Source organism: Mus caroli, unplaced genomic scaffold (genome assembly GCF_978045245.1).
Source record: "Mus caroli unplaced genomic scaffold, Mus_caroli_1 scaffold_10, whole genome shotgun sequence".
Classification (NCBI taxonomy): domain Eukaryota; kingdom Metazoa; phylum Chordata; class Mammalia; order Rodentia; family Muridae; genus Mus; species Mus caroli.
In genome coordinates this window covers 60,062,118-60,082,509 of record NW_028227265.1, presented here as the reverse complement: position 1 = coordinate 60,082,509, position 20,392 = coordinate 60,062,118, and the positions used below count along the sequence as shown (strand labels likewise).

The following is a 20,392-nucleotide window of genomic DNA, read 5'->3' as shown; positions in this document are numbered from 1 at the left end:
GTCAATTTTGACTCTGCATTAGATCTCCCTACATGGCCTTCAAAGGGAATACTGAGGGCAGATAGATGATGGTTCAGATCCTTTGCAACCCTGCAGCCCTGCCAATATGTGGACCTAACTGGCCTGATGGGACAAAAATAATCATCCTGTGTTGCCAAACCCAGACCCAACACCACAAATATGTTATGTGGCTTCTTATAAGGATGTTAGTGGTTAAGGATCTGACATGAGAACTATGATCTAAATAACCACACAGGATTACCATCTTATAAGAAACCAGCGGGAGAAGACTATCTCCCAAGGAAGAGGAAGTAGTGCATAGTGTTATAAAGAGAGAAAGAAAAGCTAGAGCAGGAGGGTTTAATAAGAGGCAATTGGGAGAGACAGGTAGAGGCATGGGGTACACCCTTCCACAGCCCTCACCTCTTTCAGGCTCTGTTACCTGCCCCTCCTATTATATTCATCAACATGATATTGAATGGAGTTGATGAGTCTCTCCATTGTATCCAGGTCACCCATGTTGGCTGCCCAGTGATTCCTACCTGATAATGTAGAGAGGGTCAGTTTCCTTTGGTTATGCAAGCACCCACAGCCCTGGCATGCAGGCCTAGCTAAAGTAGGAAATAAGGGGAGGAACCACAAACACTAAAGGCCCTTTGAAAAGCTATATGGAAATCAGCTACTCTAGCAGCCTCCTATGCATTTATGCAAGGAATCCATATGGAGCCTAAAACTGACAGAGGAGGCAAGGCTCCAACTACACATCCTGTGCCACCAAGTTACACCTCCAGTAACAGGAATGGGTTGCAGCCTGTTGAGTCATTAACCAAAGGGTCCTACATAAAGCCTCAACTATCAGCACAGGCTAGTGCCAAGACTATTGGGTGGTCTACACAATCTGATGTTTAGGACTGATTTCTGAAGGTAACCTTTCTGTCATCACAGTGCAATAGGTTGAGCTGGGTCTAACTAGACTCTTCACCCTACTAACCAGAGTTCATAAGATTGGAAGGAAACCTGTTTACTACTGGAGAACAAAGGAAATCCTCAATATCTGTCAGCTACAAACCCTGCAACTTACAGTAACACCTACAAAGGAGCTCACAACCATCTTCAAAGCCAATTATAGGCTATCCAAATCCTCTTGCATTGTCACAGGCCCAGACATGCACACAGTGCACACTCATACATGTAGGCAAGACATACATACACATGAAATAAACATAATTTATCTTTCAATAATAATGGGTTTACAGGTATGTAATACACTTATTACTAAGCTCATTCTATGAAAGTATACAATCTAGTAGTGCCTTCTTAGTATGTCATTAAAATTATGTACCCATTACTCTGTTTTAAAAACATTTTTATCTTTAAGAAGAAACCCTAGCAATGTATTGGCTCATTCCTGAATCCCTGGATGAAGTCTACTTGATCATGATGGGTGATGTTTTTAATGTGCTGCTGGATTTGTTTTGCAAGTCTTTCCTTGAGTATTTTTTGCATCAATGTTTATAAAAGGAATTGGTCTGAAGTTCTCTTTCATTGTTCAGTGCTTCTTGGTTTAGGTATCAGGGTGACTGTTGCTAATACAATGAGTTGGGCAGTGTTCCTTCTGTTCCTATTTTGTGGACTAGTTTGAGGAGTATTAGCTCTTTTTTGAACTTCTGGTAAATTCTGCACTAAAACCATCTGGCTCTGGGCTTTTCAGTTGTGAGACTTTTTTTTTTAATACATTGGAGCTTATGTAGGTAATGGGGAGGGGAGTTAAGAGGGTAGCAGAGTCAGAGAAAGGCAGACAGAAGGAGAAAGTAGAGACATAGAGGCTGGCCATGGTCACATGAAGAGAGAGGGGAAGAGAGTGAGAGAGAGGGGGCACAAGGGGCAAGAGAGAGGCAAGAGAGCAAGAGGGTAAGAGCTGGTTGTGAGACTTTTACTGCTTCTACTCCTTCAGGGATTATAGGACTCTGTAAATCTAACAAACATGCTCCAAAAATTGTTTCAAACTAAAATTAACCCGAGTGCTCGTGTTTAAAAACAACAGCATTCTATCCTTTAACTCCTCTGTTAGGGACCTGGGTTCAGTCCAATGGTTAGCTGCTAGCATCCAGTTTGGGGGCAGGGAAGTGTGCAGGGAGGGAACCAGGAAGGGGGATAACATGTGAAATGTAAATAAAGAAAATAACCAATAAAAAATAATTCGAGTCAATAAATCAAATAAGGAGTTTCATCAAAAAACAACAATAACAGCATGTAGGCCCCTCAGTGACTGCAGGGCCTGAGAGCCAGGCCTGGCCATTGATAAGTCATTTACATAGTCCTCTCCCCTCTGCCTTTATCAATATTTGATGACAGGCTTCAGCATGCTTTTGGTGGCAAGTCCTTCTGGAGCCTCTTCTCATTTGACAGTGATACAACAGAGGTCTCAGCAGGAGCTCACATCACAAGTCACCTCCTTCCTGAGGTCAACGTGGCCCGTGATTGGCTGGGCAACTGTGGCTGGAGCCAGGGCATTTTGTTGATGAATCCTAATGATGTGGGAAGGCCTGGCAAGCCACCATCCAATTAGAAGCCTGTTCATGTCTGGGTGGTTTCCAGACAGAAGCAGGGCTAGGATCAGGCAGGTGCAGGCACATCTAGGGGGACTGAATGCTTTGCAGGTGGATGGGGGGTTTACATGGGTCATCATCTCCAAGAGAAACCCACGTAGGGTCATTTAATAAAGTCCAACAGCTGCTCAGAAACCATAGTCACGCCAGAGCAGTGCATGATGTCTCTTTACAGGTTACAAGGAGGAGGGCACTCGCCACAACAATAGCATACGTGGCTGCCTGCACCCTCGGGACACCAGCCTCTGTGAAGTTCATCACTATCTGCATCCATTACACTGTGTCTTTGGCAGTGAGGCAGCTCTGTCTGGTGACAGGGTCTGTTGGTAAATAAGGATGTAGGGACATGTTCTGGGGGCCAGGGATATATATACAATGTCAGTTTCTGACCTCATCTCAGATAAATAGGAGGGTGAGACAAGGCAGGAGGGTCAATTTGCGGCTGCTTGGTGTCTCTGGTCTGGATTCCTAGTCCATAAATAACTCAGTGCCTTCAGGAGGCCAGACATGCTGGCTGCACCAGGAGCCTATGTAAAGGGTCACAGCTGACTGTGGAGCAGGCACTGTTGAACTCGACAGTTCTTCCTTTGATATGCAGATGTCCCCTGGCTTGGAGAGTCTTCCGGACATGGATTTATTATTCTATAGGAAAGAAGCCTGACATTCTGTTGACTCAGACCAAGGTACTTGTTTTAGGGTCAGAGACCTGAGCTTACTTCTCTGGATGTTGGCACCCAGACCTGGCTCACTCACATAGATGGGACCACCCCCAAGACCTTCTCAGGACACAGGGAGACCCTACAAGGGACTCCATTTCATGATCATTAACCTGGACTGGCCAGACCATTTACAGGTGGCTTGATCCATTCTCTCTACCTCTACCCATGGTAAGTTCAGCATAGTGGAGAGAGCTGGGGTTTTCCTTATTCACTGACAGCTATGTGCTCCTCTGGATGGACAGGTAGGGGAGAAGAGGGAGCTGGCAAAAATCTTGGAGTCAGGTGCCCTTCTCTGGTTCCCCATGCTGGTCCTGCGACACTGTGGGTCACTTCATGCTCTTGTGCTACATGCTCCTATTTATATTTGTTTTCTTTTCTTTTCTTTTTTCTTTCTTACTTCTTTTTTTCCAGTGGCATTGGTTTTTTTCTGGTCCAATATCTATTTACAAATTCAGACAGTGCTTAACAAAACTTTAGTTAGGTCACTGTACACTTTCCTGATAAAATGTGCATATTCAGCTTCCGTTTAGTTTTTTGTAGAACATGATTTTAATATTTTCAACTGTCAATATTCAACATAAAAAATAATTTTAAAGACATATTTTGTTGTTCTGTCTCCATTGTCATTTCTGATTTTATTAATTTGGATACTGTCTCTGTGCCTTCTTGTTAGTCTGCCTAAGGGTTTATCTATCTTGTTGATTTACTCAAAGAACCAGCTCCTGGTTTCGTTGATACTTTGTATAGCTCTTTTTCTTTCTATTTGGTTGATTTCAGCCCTGAGTTTGATTCATTCCTGCCATCATCTCTTCTTGGGTGTATTTTCTTGTTTTTGTTCTAGAGCTTTCAGTTGTACTGTCAAGCTGTAAGCTCTCTTCAGTTTCTACATGGAGGCACTTAGAGCTTTGAGTTTTCCTCTTACAACTGCATTCTGTGTCCAATAAGTTTTGGTGTGAAATGTCTTCATTTTCACTAACTTCTAAAGAGCCTTTAATTTCTTATTTCTTCCTTGACCAAGTTATCACTGAGTAGAGTGTTGTTCAGCTCCCATGTGTATGTGGGCTTTCTGTTCTTTGTTGTTGCTGTTGTTGTTGTTGTTATTTAAGACCAGCCTTTGTACATGGTGAACTGAGAGGGTGCATGAGATTATTTCAATCTTTTTGTGTCTGTTTAGGCCTGTTTTGTGATCATTTATATAGTCAGTTTTGGAGAAAGTGCCATGAGGTACTGAGAAGAAGGTATGTTCTTTTGCTTTAGGATGAAATGTTCTATACATATCTGTTAGAACCATTTCTACTCTTAGTATCACTGTGCTTCTGTTTACATTCTGTTTCCATCATCAGTCCATTGCTAAGAGTATCCCACTATTATTGTGTGGGGTGTGACGTGTGTTTGAACTTTAGCAAAGTTTCTTTTATGAATGTGGGTGCTTTTGCGTCTTGGAGCATAGATGTTCATAATTGAGACTTCATCTTGGTGGATTTTTCCTTTGACCAGTATGAAGTTTCTTTCCTTGTCTTTTTTGATAACTTTTGGTTAAAAGTTGATTTTATTCAGTATTAGAATGACTACTCCAGCTTCTTTCTTGGGACCAATTGCTTGGAAAATGGTTTTCCAACATTTTACTCTGAGGTAGTGTCTCTCTTTGTCACTGAGGTGTGTTTCCTGTAGGAAGCAAAATGCTGGATCCTCTGTAGATATCTAGCCTGCTCACCTATGTCTTTTGGGGGGAACTGAGTCCATTTATGGTAAGAGTTATTGATTAAAAGTAATTGTTACTTCCTGCTACTTTTGTTCTTAGAGGTGGAATTATGTTTTTGTTGCTATCTTCTTTTGGGTTTGTTGAAAGATTGCTTTCTTGCTTTTTCTAAGGTGTAGTTTCCCTCCTAGTTTTGGAGTTTTCCATCTATTATTCTTTGTACAACTGGTTTTATGGAAAGGTATGGTGTAAATTTGGTTTGTCATGGAATATCTTGGTTTCTCCATCAATGGTAATTGAGAGTTCTGCTGGGTATAGTAGCCTAGGCTGGCATTTGTGTTCTTTTGGGGACTATATGATATCTGCCTAGGATATTTCTAGCTTTCAGTCTCTGGTGAGAACTCTGGTGTAATTCTGATAGGTCTGCCTTTACACGTTACTTGACCTTTTTCCCTTACTGCTTTTAATATTCTTTATATATTTAGTCCATTTGTTGTTCTGACCATTACGTGTCGGAAGTAATTTCTTTTCCGGTCCAATCTATTTGGAGTTCTGTCGGCTTCTTGTATGTTCATGGGCATCTCTTTCTTTAGGTTAGACAAGTTTTCTCCTATAATTTTGTTGAAGATATTTACTGGCCCTTTAAGTTGGGAATCTTCACATTCTTCTATACCTATTGTCCTTAAGTTTGGTCCTTTCATTGTGTCCTGGATGTCCTGGATGTTTTGGATTAGGAACTTTTTGCATTTTGTATTTTCTTTGACTGTTGTGTCAATGTTTCCTATGGTCTTTTCTGCACCTGAGATTCTCTTCTCTAGTTCTTCTATTTTGTTGGTGATGCTTGCATCTATAACTCCTAACCACTTTCCTAGGTGCTCTCTCTCCAAGGTTATCTCTCTTTGTGATTTCTTTATTGTTTCTCTTTCCATTTTTAGATCCTGGATGGTTTTGTTCAATTACTTCACCTGTTGGTTGTATTTTCCTGTAATTCTTTGAGGGACTCAAAGTTTCCTCATGTTTCCTCTTTAAAGACTTCTGTTTACCTATGTTTTCCTGTATTTTTAAGGGAGTTATTTACATCCTTCTTAAAGTCCTCTATCATCCTCATGAGATGTTATTTCAAATCAGAGTCTTGCTTTTCTGGTGTGTTGGGATATCCAGGGCTCACTGTAGTGGGAGAACTGGGTTCTGATGATGCCAAGTAGGCTTGGTTTCTGTTGCTTATGCTTTTGCCCTTGTCTCTTGACATCTGGTTATCTCTGGCGCTCGCTGGTTTCGCTGTCTCTGACTGTGGCTTGTCCCTCCTGCAAGCCTGTGTGTCAGTACTCCTGGGAGAACAGGTCTCTCTTACAGGAATTTGGGTATGAAAAGCTGTGGCAAAGTGTCAGCTCAAGAATGTAGACAGAAACCAGAAGGACCTGTCCATGGCTGTTCCTCCGTTCCTGTGTCATGAGGGTTCTGGGCAGGTCCCTCCAGTCTTAGCTGTGCTCACAGGAATGTCTGCACTCCAGTGCTACCTGCACTATCCCTGCAGTGTTTGGCTATCAGCTATGCATTTCTTATGGATGATTCTCAAGCTGTGGGCAATTCCTATGGATGATTGATAGGATATAGGTTTTTCCTCCAGATGGTTGCCAGGTTGGGGCTATGCCATGTGCATAACTAACAGGCTGTAGCTATTTCCTGTGGATGATTGATAGGTTATCGGATTTTCCTATGAAGACTGACAGGTTGAATGTATTTGCTATGGATAATTGACAAGCTGTAATTGTTATGTATGCCTGACAGGCTGTGGGAATGTCCTAAGGATAATTGACACGATGTGGGTATATCCTATGAATGATTGAAAGTCTGTGGGCATTTCCGGTGAATGATTAACAAGCTGTGGGCATATATTGTGGGTGAATGAGAGGATTTGGGCATTTTCTATACATGACTGACAGGCTGTGGACATTTCCTATGGATGATTTGCAGGTAGCAGTCATTTACTATGGATGAGTGACAGGCTGTGGACATATCCTGTGGATGACTGAAAGGCTGTGCATATTTCCTATGTGTATTGAAAAGTTGTAGATGTGTACTATGTATGGTTGATAAGCTTTGGGTATTTCCTATGAATGATTGACTGGGTGTAGGCACTTCCTATGGAAGATTAACCGATTGTGGACTCGTCCTTTGGACGAGTGACAGGGTTGGTATGTGTTTACTGTGGATGATTGACAATCTGTGGCTAGGACATGTGGTTGATTGACAGGCTGTTGGCATTGCCTATGAATGATTGACAGGCTTTGAGATATCTTATGAAAGATTGACAGGTTGTGGGTGTTTCCATTGGATGACTGACAGGCTACAGGAGTTTCCAATGCACAATTGACAGGCTTTGAGCACTTTTTTTTTAATTACGTATTTTCCTCAATTACATTTCCAATGCTCTCCCAAAAGTCCCCCATACACTCCCCCCTACTTCCCTACCCACCCATTCCCATTTTTGGCCCTGGCGTTCCCCTGTACTGGGGCATATAAAGTTTGTGTGTCCAATGGGCCTCTCTTTCCAGTGATGGCCGACTAGGCCATCTTTTGATACATATGCAGCTAGAGTCAAGGGCTCCGGGGTACTGGTCAGTTCAGAATGTTGTTCCACCTATAGGGTTGCAGATCCCTTTAGCTCCTTGGATACTTTCTCTAGCTCCTCCATGGGGAGCCCTGTGATCCATCCAATAGCTGACGGTGAGCATCCACTTCTGTGTTTGCTAGACCCTGGCATAGTCTCACAAGAGACAGCTATATCTGGGACCTTTCAGCAAAATCTTGCTAGTGTATGCAATGGTGTCAGTGTTTGGAAGCTGATTATGGGGTGGATCCCTGAATATGGCAGTCTCTAGATGGTCCATTCTTTCGTCACAGCTCAAAACTTTGTCTCTGTAACTCCTTCCATGGGTGTTTTGTTCCCAATTCTAAGAAGAGGCACAGTGTCCACACTTTGGTCTTCATTCTTCATGAGTTTCATGCATTTAACAAATTGTATCTTATATCTTGGGTATCCTAAGTTTTGGGCTACTATCCATTTATCAGTGAGTACATATTGTGTGAGTTCCTTTGTGATTGTGTTACCTCACTCATGATGATGCCCTCCAAGTCCATCCATTTGCCTAGGAATTTCATAAATTGATTCCCTTTAATAGCTGTGTAGTACTCCATTGTGTAAATGTACCACATTTTCTGTATCCATTCCTCTGTTGAGGGTCATCTGGGTTCGTTCCAGCTTCTGGCTATTATAAATAAGGCTGCGTTGAGCACTTTTACGTTAAATTGATAGGTTTTGGGCATGTCCTGTGGATGATTATGAGCCTATGGCCATTTTTTTGCATGATTTCAGGCTGTAGGAATTTTCTATGGATGACTGACAGGCTGCCACACACTCTGGTGGAGTCAGCCTGACAGGCGAAAGCTTGAAAGTTATCTCATGAGGAAAAGAGTTTCACAGTAGCTCCCTCCTGGAGTCTGGTGAAAGCCACGCTCTCCAGTTGGGTCAGTTTGACAAGCAGAAGCTTGGAAGCTGCCCACGAGGAAAAGAGTTTCACAGAAACTCCCTCCTGGAGTCTAGCGTCCCCTCTATTCCATAAATTAATTTTCCATTCCCGCATTAGTCTAGTGTATGGATCCCTGTGCTCTCTATTTAGTATTACCCTATTACAAGTGCCTTTTAAGATTGAATTCTGACATAGCTAAAGCCTCCCCCAGTGTTCCAAGATCCCAGAAAACAGCAAGGAGTTTAACCTATTCAGTAACTAATTAAGCATTACAATAGACAGAGCCATTAACTCAACTGGTCGGCAGGAAGAGCCTGGGAATCTCACTGAGATAAAAATCTTTAGTACAGGCTATATTCCATGCCAAGAGCAAGTTGATTCTCCAGATAAGATAAGAATGAGCAAGACCTAGGAATTTAGGGGTCCGTGATACTACATTATTCTTGAGGCCTGCCAAGAGTAATTACCCCCTGATGCTTTTAACACTAAAGTGTGAAATTCTTGCCTGTCACTAGGCTGATCCTAGGCAGGGCTGATTATCTCTATTGCAAACATTTATCTAGTTCCTACAAATTCCTTTCACAGTCATTTTTTGTATCTGGTAAATTTCAGTGTACCTTGTCTTTTGTGATTTGTAGCTCCTGATAATTCTCTGTAATATAAAATAGTCTAATGCTCGACCCGACATTACATTCAGATTCTACACAACCTCTCCTGTGTGCATCTGTTTGTCAATTAATCCTACTCTTTGTCCACCTGCTCAAGAGACCCGTTCCACGCAGACACAGGGACCCAGAGGGTCTGCGTCAACAGGCTGTGATTATTTCTTCTGGTTGACACTCAGGATTTGTGAGTTGCTTGTAAATAACTGACAGGCTAGGGACGTTTCCAGTGAATGGTTGACAGGACTTGGGCACTTCTTATGGATGACTGCCAGCCTGTGCACTTTTCCTATGGATAATTAACAGGCTGTGGGGGGTTGTTGCACAGATTTTAATAAGCTATGTGTGTCCTGTGGATGATTGACAGGCTTTGGGTCTTGCGTAGGAATGACCTATAGATGCAAGTCTACAGATCTCTTGAATCTATATAAATTTTTGATAACAAATGAAAACCTAAACCCTAAGTCATCATTACTTTGATTTTTTTCATTTACACATTTCTTTTGATTTATGCCCATGAGTAGTGTTTCCATACCTCATTACCAGCAGGAGCACAACACACTCCTAAGGTAATAGATAAAGTGTCCATGGTAATCCAGGTGCTAAATGTTAACAAAGCAGGACCTCATGCTTTGCCATAAAATGGTCAGTGTGCCCCTGGACTCACACCAAAATTGGCTAAATATCCCTACAAAGTGATAACCTATGCCATCCTAGCTCCCATGCTTGATATTCAAAAGGCTTTAAGCAAAATGAAACTAGGGTTCCAAAGAGTATGGCTCATTCCATTTCATAATTTAAATTTATAGAGGGTGTGAAACTTGACTGGGAAGTTGAACATAAAGATATAAGAATAGGAAGATCTGGAGAGATAGTAGAATCTATACTCTACACAGTAGCTATCTAAGTTATGTGTGGGAAATAAATGGACTGACAAAATGAAAAACTACAGTTGGACAATTCAGTGTTTTTAAAGAAAATAATCAATGAGTAAAAGAATATCCTGTGAATGATTGACGGGGTGTAGGCATTTCCTATGGAAGATTAACCAATTGTGGACTTGTCCTTTGGACGAGTGACAGGGTTGGTATGTGTTTATGGTGGATGATTGACAATCTGAGGCCAGGACATGTGGTTGATTGAAAGGCTGTTGGCATTGCCTATGAATGATTGACAGGCTTTGAGATATCTTATGAAAGATTGACAGGCTGTGGGTGTTTCCATTGGATGACTGAGAGGCTACAGGAATATCTTGAAACTATAATTTATAATTTATTCTTTATTATCTATATCAAGCTCCAACTTAAAGAATAATTAGCCCCTTAGAACTACAAAATGATCAAGAAGCATGGGGACTATGGAAAATCTACAGTTGTGTCATTGGTTCTCCTTCATAACCTAGTGCAGAATAAGAATAGGAAATAAGAATAAAGGGCTGGGGTGGTTGGTAAAACTCAATTGGTAAAACACTTGCCCTGAAAACCGGAGAGTACATGTGGGGATAAGGGGATCCCCAATCCTTACTTGCCTACAAGTCTGAGAGTCAGTGTGCTTAAAGAGAATAAATCAAACACACCATGGTTTGGGTGAGTGAACATGTCTCCAAAACTGAGGGGCCATTGGGTGGAACACACAAGAGTCCCTGATGACCTGACTTCAGTCCCTAGAACCCATAATGTGGCAGAAGAGAACTGTCAAGTGGCAAGGTCTCTGACCACCACACACTTAGCTCCGAATGTGTGGAATACAGGAAAATGAGAGGAAGACAGTGTCAGTCTCTATCCTTCACATGTGTATCAATGCACACACCACATGTGCACAAGGTGAGTATGGTGGAGCAGGGCCATGGCAACAGTTCAAAACGTCTTTGTTTGGTCCACTAGACAACACAAGACATATTGACCTATCGTTTCTTGGTGATATTTTTTGCATTAAAGTTGACAATAGACCTTAGGATAAAACTTTCCATAATATATATAACAGAGTATAAGTAACATAAATATTATGGAGAGATGGCTTGGCAGTTAAGAGCTCTAGTTTTGTTTCTAGTGCACTCAGTTTTGAGTGCTATTACCCACATGGTACCTCACAACTGTCCATAACTCCAATTCCAGGGCATTCCCCACTCAATTCTAGCACACAGTGCATAGAAAACACACAGCAGCAAAATACTCCTCTATATAAATCTACAAAAGTTAAGCACATACAATGAAGTAAAATGTATGTACTTTCTTTTACTAAGTCACATTAAAGTATCCGATACAGTACTTCAAAAGAGACAATGGTTAAGTATTTATAAACTAACTGAATTTTTTATTTTGCTTTCCTTATAGAAGACCTAGGAGCTGATGTCATAAAGTGTGCATGTCTAGGTGCCCAGGACCCTAAAGGAGGTAAATGATGCAGTGAGGCTCAGTAAAAAGAGCCTAAGCGAAACAGAAAACAGACCTGACCAGGGGCACAAGCTCCTTCCGGTGAAGGAAGGATTTAGGATTGGCAAAGATCCTATCCCAATCTGTTGGTGGCCATTTTGTCTTATTGAAAGTGTCTTTTGCCTTATAGAAGCTTTACAATTTTATGAGGTCTCATTTGTAAATTCTTGATCTTACAGCACAAGCCATTGCTTTTCTATTCAGGAACTGTTCACCTGTGCCCATATCTTTGAGGCTTATCCCCACGTTTGCCTCTATAATTTTCACTGTCTCTGGTTTTATGTGGAGTTCCTTGATCCACTTAGATTTGACCTTAGTTCAAGTAGATAGGAATGAATCACTTCGCATTCATCTACATGATAACATCCAGTTGTGCCAGCACCATTGGGTGAAAATGCAGTCTTTTTTCCACTGGATGGTTTTAGCTCCCTTGTCAAACATCAAGTGACCATAGGTATGTGGGTTCATTTCTGACTCTTCAATTCTATTCCATTGGTCTACTTCTCTGTACTGTACCAATACCATGCAGTTCTAATCACAATTGCTCTGTAGTGCAGCTTTAGGTTAGGCATGGTGACTCCACCTGAGGTTCTTTTATCCTTGAGAAGAGTTTTTGCTGTCCTAGGTTTTTTGTTATTGAAGATGACTTTGCAGATTGCCCTTTCTAATTCGTTGAAGAATTGAGTTGGAATTTTGATGGGGATTGCATTGAATCTGTATATTGCTTTTGACAAGATAGCCATTTTTAGTATATTGATCCTGCCAATCCATGAGCATATCAGGATTAGGAGTTCTCTGGTAGAATTTTTGGGGTCACTTACATATACTATCATTTCATCTGCAAATGGTGATATTTTGACCTCTTCCTTTTCAAATTGTATAAGTGGCTATTATCCCAGAAAGTCAGAATACCGAAAATACAATTTGCAAAATACATGAAGGTCAAGAAGAAGGAAGACCAAAGTGTAGATACTTCGATCCTACTTAGCTGGGGGAACAAAATACCCATGGAAGGAGTTACAGAGACAAAGTTCAGACCAGAGACTGAAGGAAGCACCATCCAGAGACCGCCCCACGTAGGGACCAATCTCATGAACAACAACCAAAAAGTAAAAAATAAAAACAAATTAAAAAAAAAAACATTTTCCCAGAAAATATCACATTGCACAACTGAGACTCCAATAAAACAATAATTTTTGACTTCAGTCTTCTATTAGATAAAATATTTTATTTATATATAAAATTTATATATTTACATATATATAATAAGTTTCTTCCTCACTGATTTTGTCTAGGTATGTCAGTGTGTGTTGGAGTGTTCAGCTCCAGCAGCATCTAGAAGAAAAGCAAGAATTATCAATAGTATCACCGGGCACATCATTGGTGGCATTGCCAGGAGCAGCAGCAGCAGCAGTGTCATTGTCATCAGGATCAATGTAATGAGAAACAGTGAGAAGGTGGAGGCTTGTTTGTTAATTATATTCTCAGATGTTGCTTCCTTTGGAATGTTTGTTTCCAGGCTGAATACCGAAAATACAATTTGCAAAATACATGAAGCTCAAGAAGAAGGAAGACCAAAGTGTCGATACTTTGATCCTACTTAGCTGGGGGAACAAAATACCCATGGAAGGAGTTACAGAGACAAAGTTCAGAGCAGAGACTGAAGGAAGCACCATCCAGAGACTGCCCCACGTAGGGACCAATCTCATGAACAACAACCAAAAAGTAAAAAATAAAAACAAATTAAAAAAAAACATTTTCTCAGAAAATATCACATTGCACAATTGAGACTCCAATAAAACAATAATTTTTGACTTCAGTCTTCAAAAATCAGACTTCAGAAGAGCAGAGATAAATAGACACTAATGTTTAACAGGAAGATTTCTCTGCTTAGCCATTCAAAAAACACAAGGTTTTCAATGGGAGTGAAAAAATTTTTGCCTCATTCCAGGATGGGAGTCAACCAAGTACCATGGTCAGTTATGTTGGTCTAAACTGGTTTTGTTAACTATGTGAAGTATTTTCATTAAGTTGGGAAAAGAAAACAATTTTTTTCTGATGCTAGGTAATGCTTAAATAGCATGAAATGTATTAATCATGACTATTAGTACCAAAGAGATCTACTTTTCAATCTAAACTTAAAGTTCATCTATTTTAAGCAACCACTGTGGTCTACCTTACCTGGTTTATCGTTTCTGTTGGAGGGAGGTCCTTGGCCATTTTCTTCATAGCACGCTTGCCGAAGTCGAATTCTCATCCATGCCATCGTTGATAACAACAATGTAAGAAACCACATCGGGGGCATTACCAGCAGCAGTAGCTTATCTGGGACCCAAGGAAAATCATGTTCCCAGACAGTGGATTCACTATGGCTAGGTTGATCCAGTGACTCTAAAGCGTCATAAAAAACTTCAGCTAGATCTTCATCTAGGTCAGGAACAGGACTGGGTTCCTCACCTGAAGAAAGAATAGCATACTTGTCTTATGCTCGAGGCAATGTCAGAACATTCAGGTCAGTTCTTTCAATGGAATCTAGGGAACGGCAAGTGCAGGTACCAGGAGTAGGCTCTGGGTCACAATGGGGTGTGTCCCTTGCATGCTCCATGAAAAAATCTGAATCAGTTATGAAAACCAACCCAATGTCACTACCTGTTTCTGAGTCATATTTTTCATCAGATTCAGAACTGTCCACAGGACTTGGGGAAGGAATCTTCTCAACATGAGCAGGAGCACCACTATCAGGAGCGGGTTGTAAAGAAGTAGGTTCTATGTCATCAGGAGCCCTGGTGTCATCAGCACAGGTGGAATGAGTTGGCTCACTGACTACAGGGTCCCCATTGTCAGGAGCACACTGGGAAAGAGTTGGATCAACATCAACAGGAGCCCCATTGACAGCAGCACAGGTGGAAGAATTTGGCTCAGCATCAGCAGGAGCCCTGCTGTCAGCAGCACTTGTGGATTGAGTTGGCTCAGTGTCATCAGGAGCCTCACGCACATGGATTCTATGCTTCCTGGGAATGTGAAGGAAGATAGGTGGTTCATTTCCTCGCACCTATAAGAAAAATTGGCAATGTTACTTTTGATTGAAAGTTTCACTCGTTTTATTCATTTTATCACCTGTCTGCTAATCAGAGTCTCAATTTATAGTCCCCAAAATTTTTCTGTATCCAGACCCACTTCATCACTAAGGACACTCTCTGATATTCAGAAACTTCTGCTTCGTTTCTGCATGATGAGTAAAAGGCCCAGAGTATCTAGAAATCTTTAATGGGGACTTGCTTAGGGTTATGCTTTCCTTTCTTCTGCTCATTGCTACCTAACATCATCATTATGTGCAAAATGGAAAGATATAAAAAGAAAGGACAATATGTGTCCTCTCCTGTCTTTATGACCTGAATTTTAAATTCCAGCCAGATGAAGTGAATAGGACAGTGAGGTGCTTTGAGAACAAAATGAACCTCTCTCTTCTGCACTACACTAACCCTTCCCCAATGAATGATCTTCCACAGTTGTCTATTAGATACCTGGGATATCAGAACAGTGGAGCTGAATTGTGAATGCGTGAATAAAGTATTTCAATATCTACAGCAGAGGGAAATTGCTGAGTTCCATGTATGGATTCTATATAGGCCTTCTAAAATCTTACCTATTAACTCTATGTTAAAGTAACTTTTATGCACTAGGTGTAATTGTAATCTTTGATGCTTAATACCTCCATCTGAGTGATAACCTAGGCCTAGTCCTGGAAGCTTCTAGCCTCTGTGAAACTTAGCATAGGCCTATTCCACAAAGTTCTCTCTTTCCTGTGTAGGTCAAGATGTGATCATTCTGATGCTGCTTCAGTACCATGCCTGCTGCCTGAACCATGATGGTGATGTGTGCATCCAACTGGAACCTTGAGCCCAACTTCAAACACACCCTTTCTTCTGGAAGTTGTCTTCTCATGGTCTTTTCTTACAGCCATAGAAAGTAACTAACATAACCATCATCTAGGTACAGAAGGAGTGACTTCAAACGTCTGAGGGATTCATTCCAAGCTGTGCAGGGGTTTTGCCCAGTGGACTTGGTCACAAAACAAGTGATCAAATTCCATAAGGTGCCCTTCCGGTCCGGCCAGCACCTGGGTAGCTAGGGTGCAGAGTCAGCTGACATCTGCCAGCTACCCACAACACCTGCCACGGGATCTTAAGACCTCTGGTGAGTGGAACACAGCTTCTGCTCCAATCCAATCCAATCCTGCGGGACCTGAGACTGCATTAATTAGGGAAGCAGAAAACCCGGCCTGATCAGGGACACAAGCCCCTTCTGCTCCATACCAGCACAGGGGTACCTTGGGCGTGGAGTCTGCGGACACCCGTAAGGTATACACAGGACCCTCCACAGGATTTTAAAACCTCTGTGAGTGGATCACAACTTCTGCCAGGAAGCAGGGTTGAACAACAGATATTTGGGCACCTTCCCTGCAAGAGGAAAGCCTACCTGCAGAGAGTACTCTGACCACTGAAACTCAGGAGAGAGCTAGTCTCCCAGGTCTGCTGATAGAGGCTAACATAAACACCTGAGGAACAAGATCTAACCAGAGACAACTACAACAACTAACTCCAGAGATTACCAGATGGTGAAAGGCAAGCATAAGAATCTTACTAACAGAAACCAAGACCACTGACCATCATCAGAACGCAACACTCCCACCCCACACACTCCCGGGTACCTCAACACAGCCGAAAAACTAGACCCGAATTTAAAAGCATATCTCATGATGATGGTAGAGGACATCAAGAAGGACTTTAATAACTCACTTAAAGAATTACAGGAGAACACTGCTAAACAGGTAGAAGACCTTAAAGAGGAAGCACAAAAATCCCTTAAAGTATTGCAAGAAAACATGACCAAACAGGTGATGGAATTGAATAAAACCATCCAAGACCTAAAAAGGGAAGTAGACACTATAAAGAAAAACCAAAGTGAGGCAACGCTGGAGATAGAAAACCTTGGAAAGAAATCTGGAACTATAGATCCAAGCATCAGCAACAGAATACAAGATATGGAAGAGAGAATCTCAGGTGCAGAAGATTCCATAGAGAACATCTGCACAACAATCAAAGAAAATACAAAATGCAAAAAGATCCTAACTCAAAACATCCAGGAAATCTAGGATACAATGAGAAGACCAAACCTACCGATAATAGGAATAGATGAGAATGAAGATTTTCTACTTAAAGGGCCAGCAAATATCTTCAACAAAATTATAGAAGAAAACTTCCCAAACCTAAAGAAAGAGATGCCCATGAACATACAAGAAGCCTACAGAACTCCAAATAAACTGGACCAGAAAAGAAATTCCTCCTGACACATTAGAACAACAAATGCACTAAATAAAGATAGAATAGTAAAAGCAGTAAGGGAAAAAGGTCAAGTAACATATAAAGGCAGGCCTATCAGAATTACACCAGACTTTTCACCAGAGACTATGAAAGCCAGAAGATCCTGGACAGATGTTATACAGACACTAAGAGAACACAGATGCCAGTCCAGGTTACTATACCCAGCCAAACTCTCAATTACCATAGATGGAGAAACCAAAGTTTTCCACGACAAAACCAAACTCACACATTATCTTTCCACGAATCCAGCCCTTCAAAGGATAATAATAGAAAAAAAACCAATACAAGGACGGAAATCACGCCCTAGAAAAAGCAAGAAAGTAATCCCTCAACAAACCAAAAAGAAGACAGCCACAAAAATAGAATTCCAATTTTAAAAACAAAAATAATAGGAAGCAACAATTACTTTTCCTTAATATCTCTTAATATCAATGGACTCAATTCCCCAATAAAAAGACATAGACTAACAGAGTGCCTACACAAACAGGACCCAACATTCTGCTGCTTACAGGAAACCCATCTCAGGGAAAAAGAAAGACACTACCTCAGAGTGAAAGGCTGGAAAACAATTTTCCAAGCAAATGGTCTGAAGAAACAAGGTGGAGTAGCCATTCTAATATCTAATAAAATCGACTTCTAACCCAAAGTTATCAAAAAAGACAAGGAAGGACACTTCATACTCATCAAAGGTAAAATCCTCCAAGAGGAACTCTCAATTCTGAATAACTATGCTCCAAATGCAAGGGCAGCCACATTCATTAAAGAAACTTTAGTAAAGCTCAAAGCATATATTGAAACTCACACAATAAAAGTGGGAGACTTCACCACTTTCACCAATGGACAGATCATGGAAACAGAAACTAAACAGGGACACAGTGAAACTAACAGAAGTGATGAAACAAATGGACTTAACAGATATCTACAGAACAATTTATCCTAAAACAAAAGGATATACCTTCTTCTCAGCACCTCATGGTACCTTCTCCAAAATTGACCATACAATTGGTCACAAAACAGGCCTCAACAGATACAAAATGATTGAAATCGTCCCATGCATCCTATCAGACCACCATGGACTAAGGCTGATCTTCAATAACAACATAAATAATGGAAAGCCAACATTCACGTGAAAAATGAACAACACTCTTCTCAATGATACCTTGATCAAGGAAGGAATAAAGAAATTAAAGACTTTTTAGAGTTTAATGAAAATGAAGCCACAACATACCCAAGCTTATGGGACACTATGAAAGCATTTCTAAGAGGGAAACTCATAGCTCTGAGTGCCTCCAAAAGAAACTAGAGAGAGCACACACTAGCAGCTTGACAACATACCTAAAAGCTCTAGAAAAAAAGGAAGCAAATTCACCCAAGAGGAGTAGAGGGCAGGAAATTATCAAACTCAGGGGCAAAATCAACCAAGTGGAACAAGAAGAACTATTCAAAGAATCATCCAAACGAGGAGCTGGTTCTTTGAGAAAATCAACAAGATAGATAAACCCTTAGCCAGACTCATTAGAGGGCACAGGGACAGCATCCTAATTAACAAAATCAGAAATGAAAAGGGAGTCATAACAACAAACACTGAAGAAATCCAAAACACCATCAGATCTTTCTACAAAAGACTATACTCAACAAAACTGGAAAATCTGGACGAAATGGACAAATTTCTAGACAGATACCAGGTACCAAAGTTAAACCAGGGTCAAGTTAACGATCTAAACAGTCCCATATCCCCTAAAGAAATAGAAACAGTTATTAATGGTCTCCCAACCAAGAAAAGCCCAGGACCAGATGGGTTTAGTGCAGAGTTCTATCAGACCTTCTAAGAAGATCTAATTCCAGTTCTGCACAAACTATTCCACAAAATAGAAGTAGAAGGTACTCTACCCAACTCATTCTATGAAGCCACAATTACTCTGATACCTAAACCACAGAAAGATCCAACAAAGATAGAGAACTTCAGACCAATTTCCCTTATGAATATCGATGCAAAAATACTCAATAAAATTCTCCCTAACCGAATCCAAGAACACATCAAAACAATTATCCATCCTGACCAAGTAGCTTTTATTCCAGGGATGCAGGGATGGTTTAATATACGGAAATCTATCAACGTAATCCATTATATAAACAAACTCAAAGACAAAAACCACATGATCATCTCGTTAGATGCGGAGAAAACATTTGACAAAATCCACCACCCATTCATGATAAAAGTCTTGGAAAGATCAGGAATTTAAGGCCCATACCTAAACATGATAAAAGCAACCTACAGCAAACCAGTAGTCAACATCAAAGTAAATGGTGAGAAGTTGGAACCAATCCCACTAAAATCAGGGACTAGACAAGGCTGCCCACTTTCTCCCTACCTAAGTCCTAGCCAGAGCAATTCGACAACAAAAGGAGATCAAAGGGATACAAATTGGAAAAGAAGAAGTCAAAATATCACTTTTTGCAGATGATATAATAGTACATATAAGTGACCCTAAAAATTCCACCAGAGAAATACTACACCTGATAAACAGCTTCAGTGAAGTATCTGGATATAAAATTAACTCAAACAAGTCAATGGCCTTTCATACACAAAGGATAAACAAGCTGAGAAGGAAATTAGGGAAACAACACCCTTCTCAATAGTCACAAACAATATAAAATACCTTGGCGTGACTCTAACTAAGGAAGTGAAAGATCTGTATGACAAGAACTTCAAGTCTCTGAAGAAAGAAATTAAAGAAGATCTCAGAAGATGGAAAGACCTCCCAGGCTCATGGATTGGCAGGATCAACATTGTAAAAATGGCTATCTTACCAAAAGCAATCTACAGATTCAATGCAATCCCCATCAAAATTCCAACTCAATTCTTCAACAAATTAGAAAGGACAATCTGCAAATTCATCTGGAACAACAAAAAACCTAGGATAGCAAAAACTCTTCTCAAGGATAAAAGAACCTCTGGTGGAATCACCATGCCTGACCTAAAGCTGTACTACAGAGCTATTGTGTTAAAAAACTGCATGGTACTGGTATAACGACAGACAAGTAGACCAATGGAACAGAATTGAAGACCCTGAGATGAACCCACACACCTATGGTCACTTGATCTTCGACAAGGGAGCTAAAACCATCCAGTGGAAAAAAGACAGCATTTTCAACAAATGGTGCTGGCACAACTGGAGCTTATCATGTAGAAGAATGTGAATTGATCCATTCCTATCTCCTTGTACTAAGGTCAAGTCTAAGTGGATCAAGGAACTTCACATAAAACCAGAGACACTGAAACTTATAGAGGAGAAAGTGGGGAAAAGCCTTGAAGATATGGGTACAGGGGAAAAATTCCTGAATACAACAGCAAAG

General features: G+C 40.8%; 1 protein-coding gene across 1 annotated transcript in view; it reads right to left on the bottom strand.

The window, feature by feature from the left end:
- Positions 1–12,922: 12,922 nt before the first annotated feature.
- The window catches only part of LOC147002399 (uncharacterized), a 41,987-nt gene continuing 34,517 nt past the window's right edge, over positions 12,923–20,392 (bottom strand). Inside the window, exons 12-14 of the mRNA XM_085843910.1 lie at positions 14,301–14,703; positions 13,833–14,108; positions 12,923–12,986 (exon numbers count right to left, since the gene is read on the bottom strand). Coding sequence (XP_085700036.1) covers positions 12,952–12,986; positions 13,833–14,108; positions 14,301–14,703 — 714 coding nt within the window. The 3' untranslated portion in view covers positions 12,923–12,951. The remainder of the gene's footprint in view (positions 12,987–13,832; positions 14,109–14,300; positions 14,704–20,392) is intronic.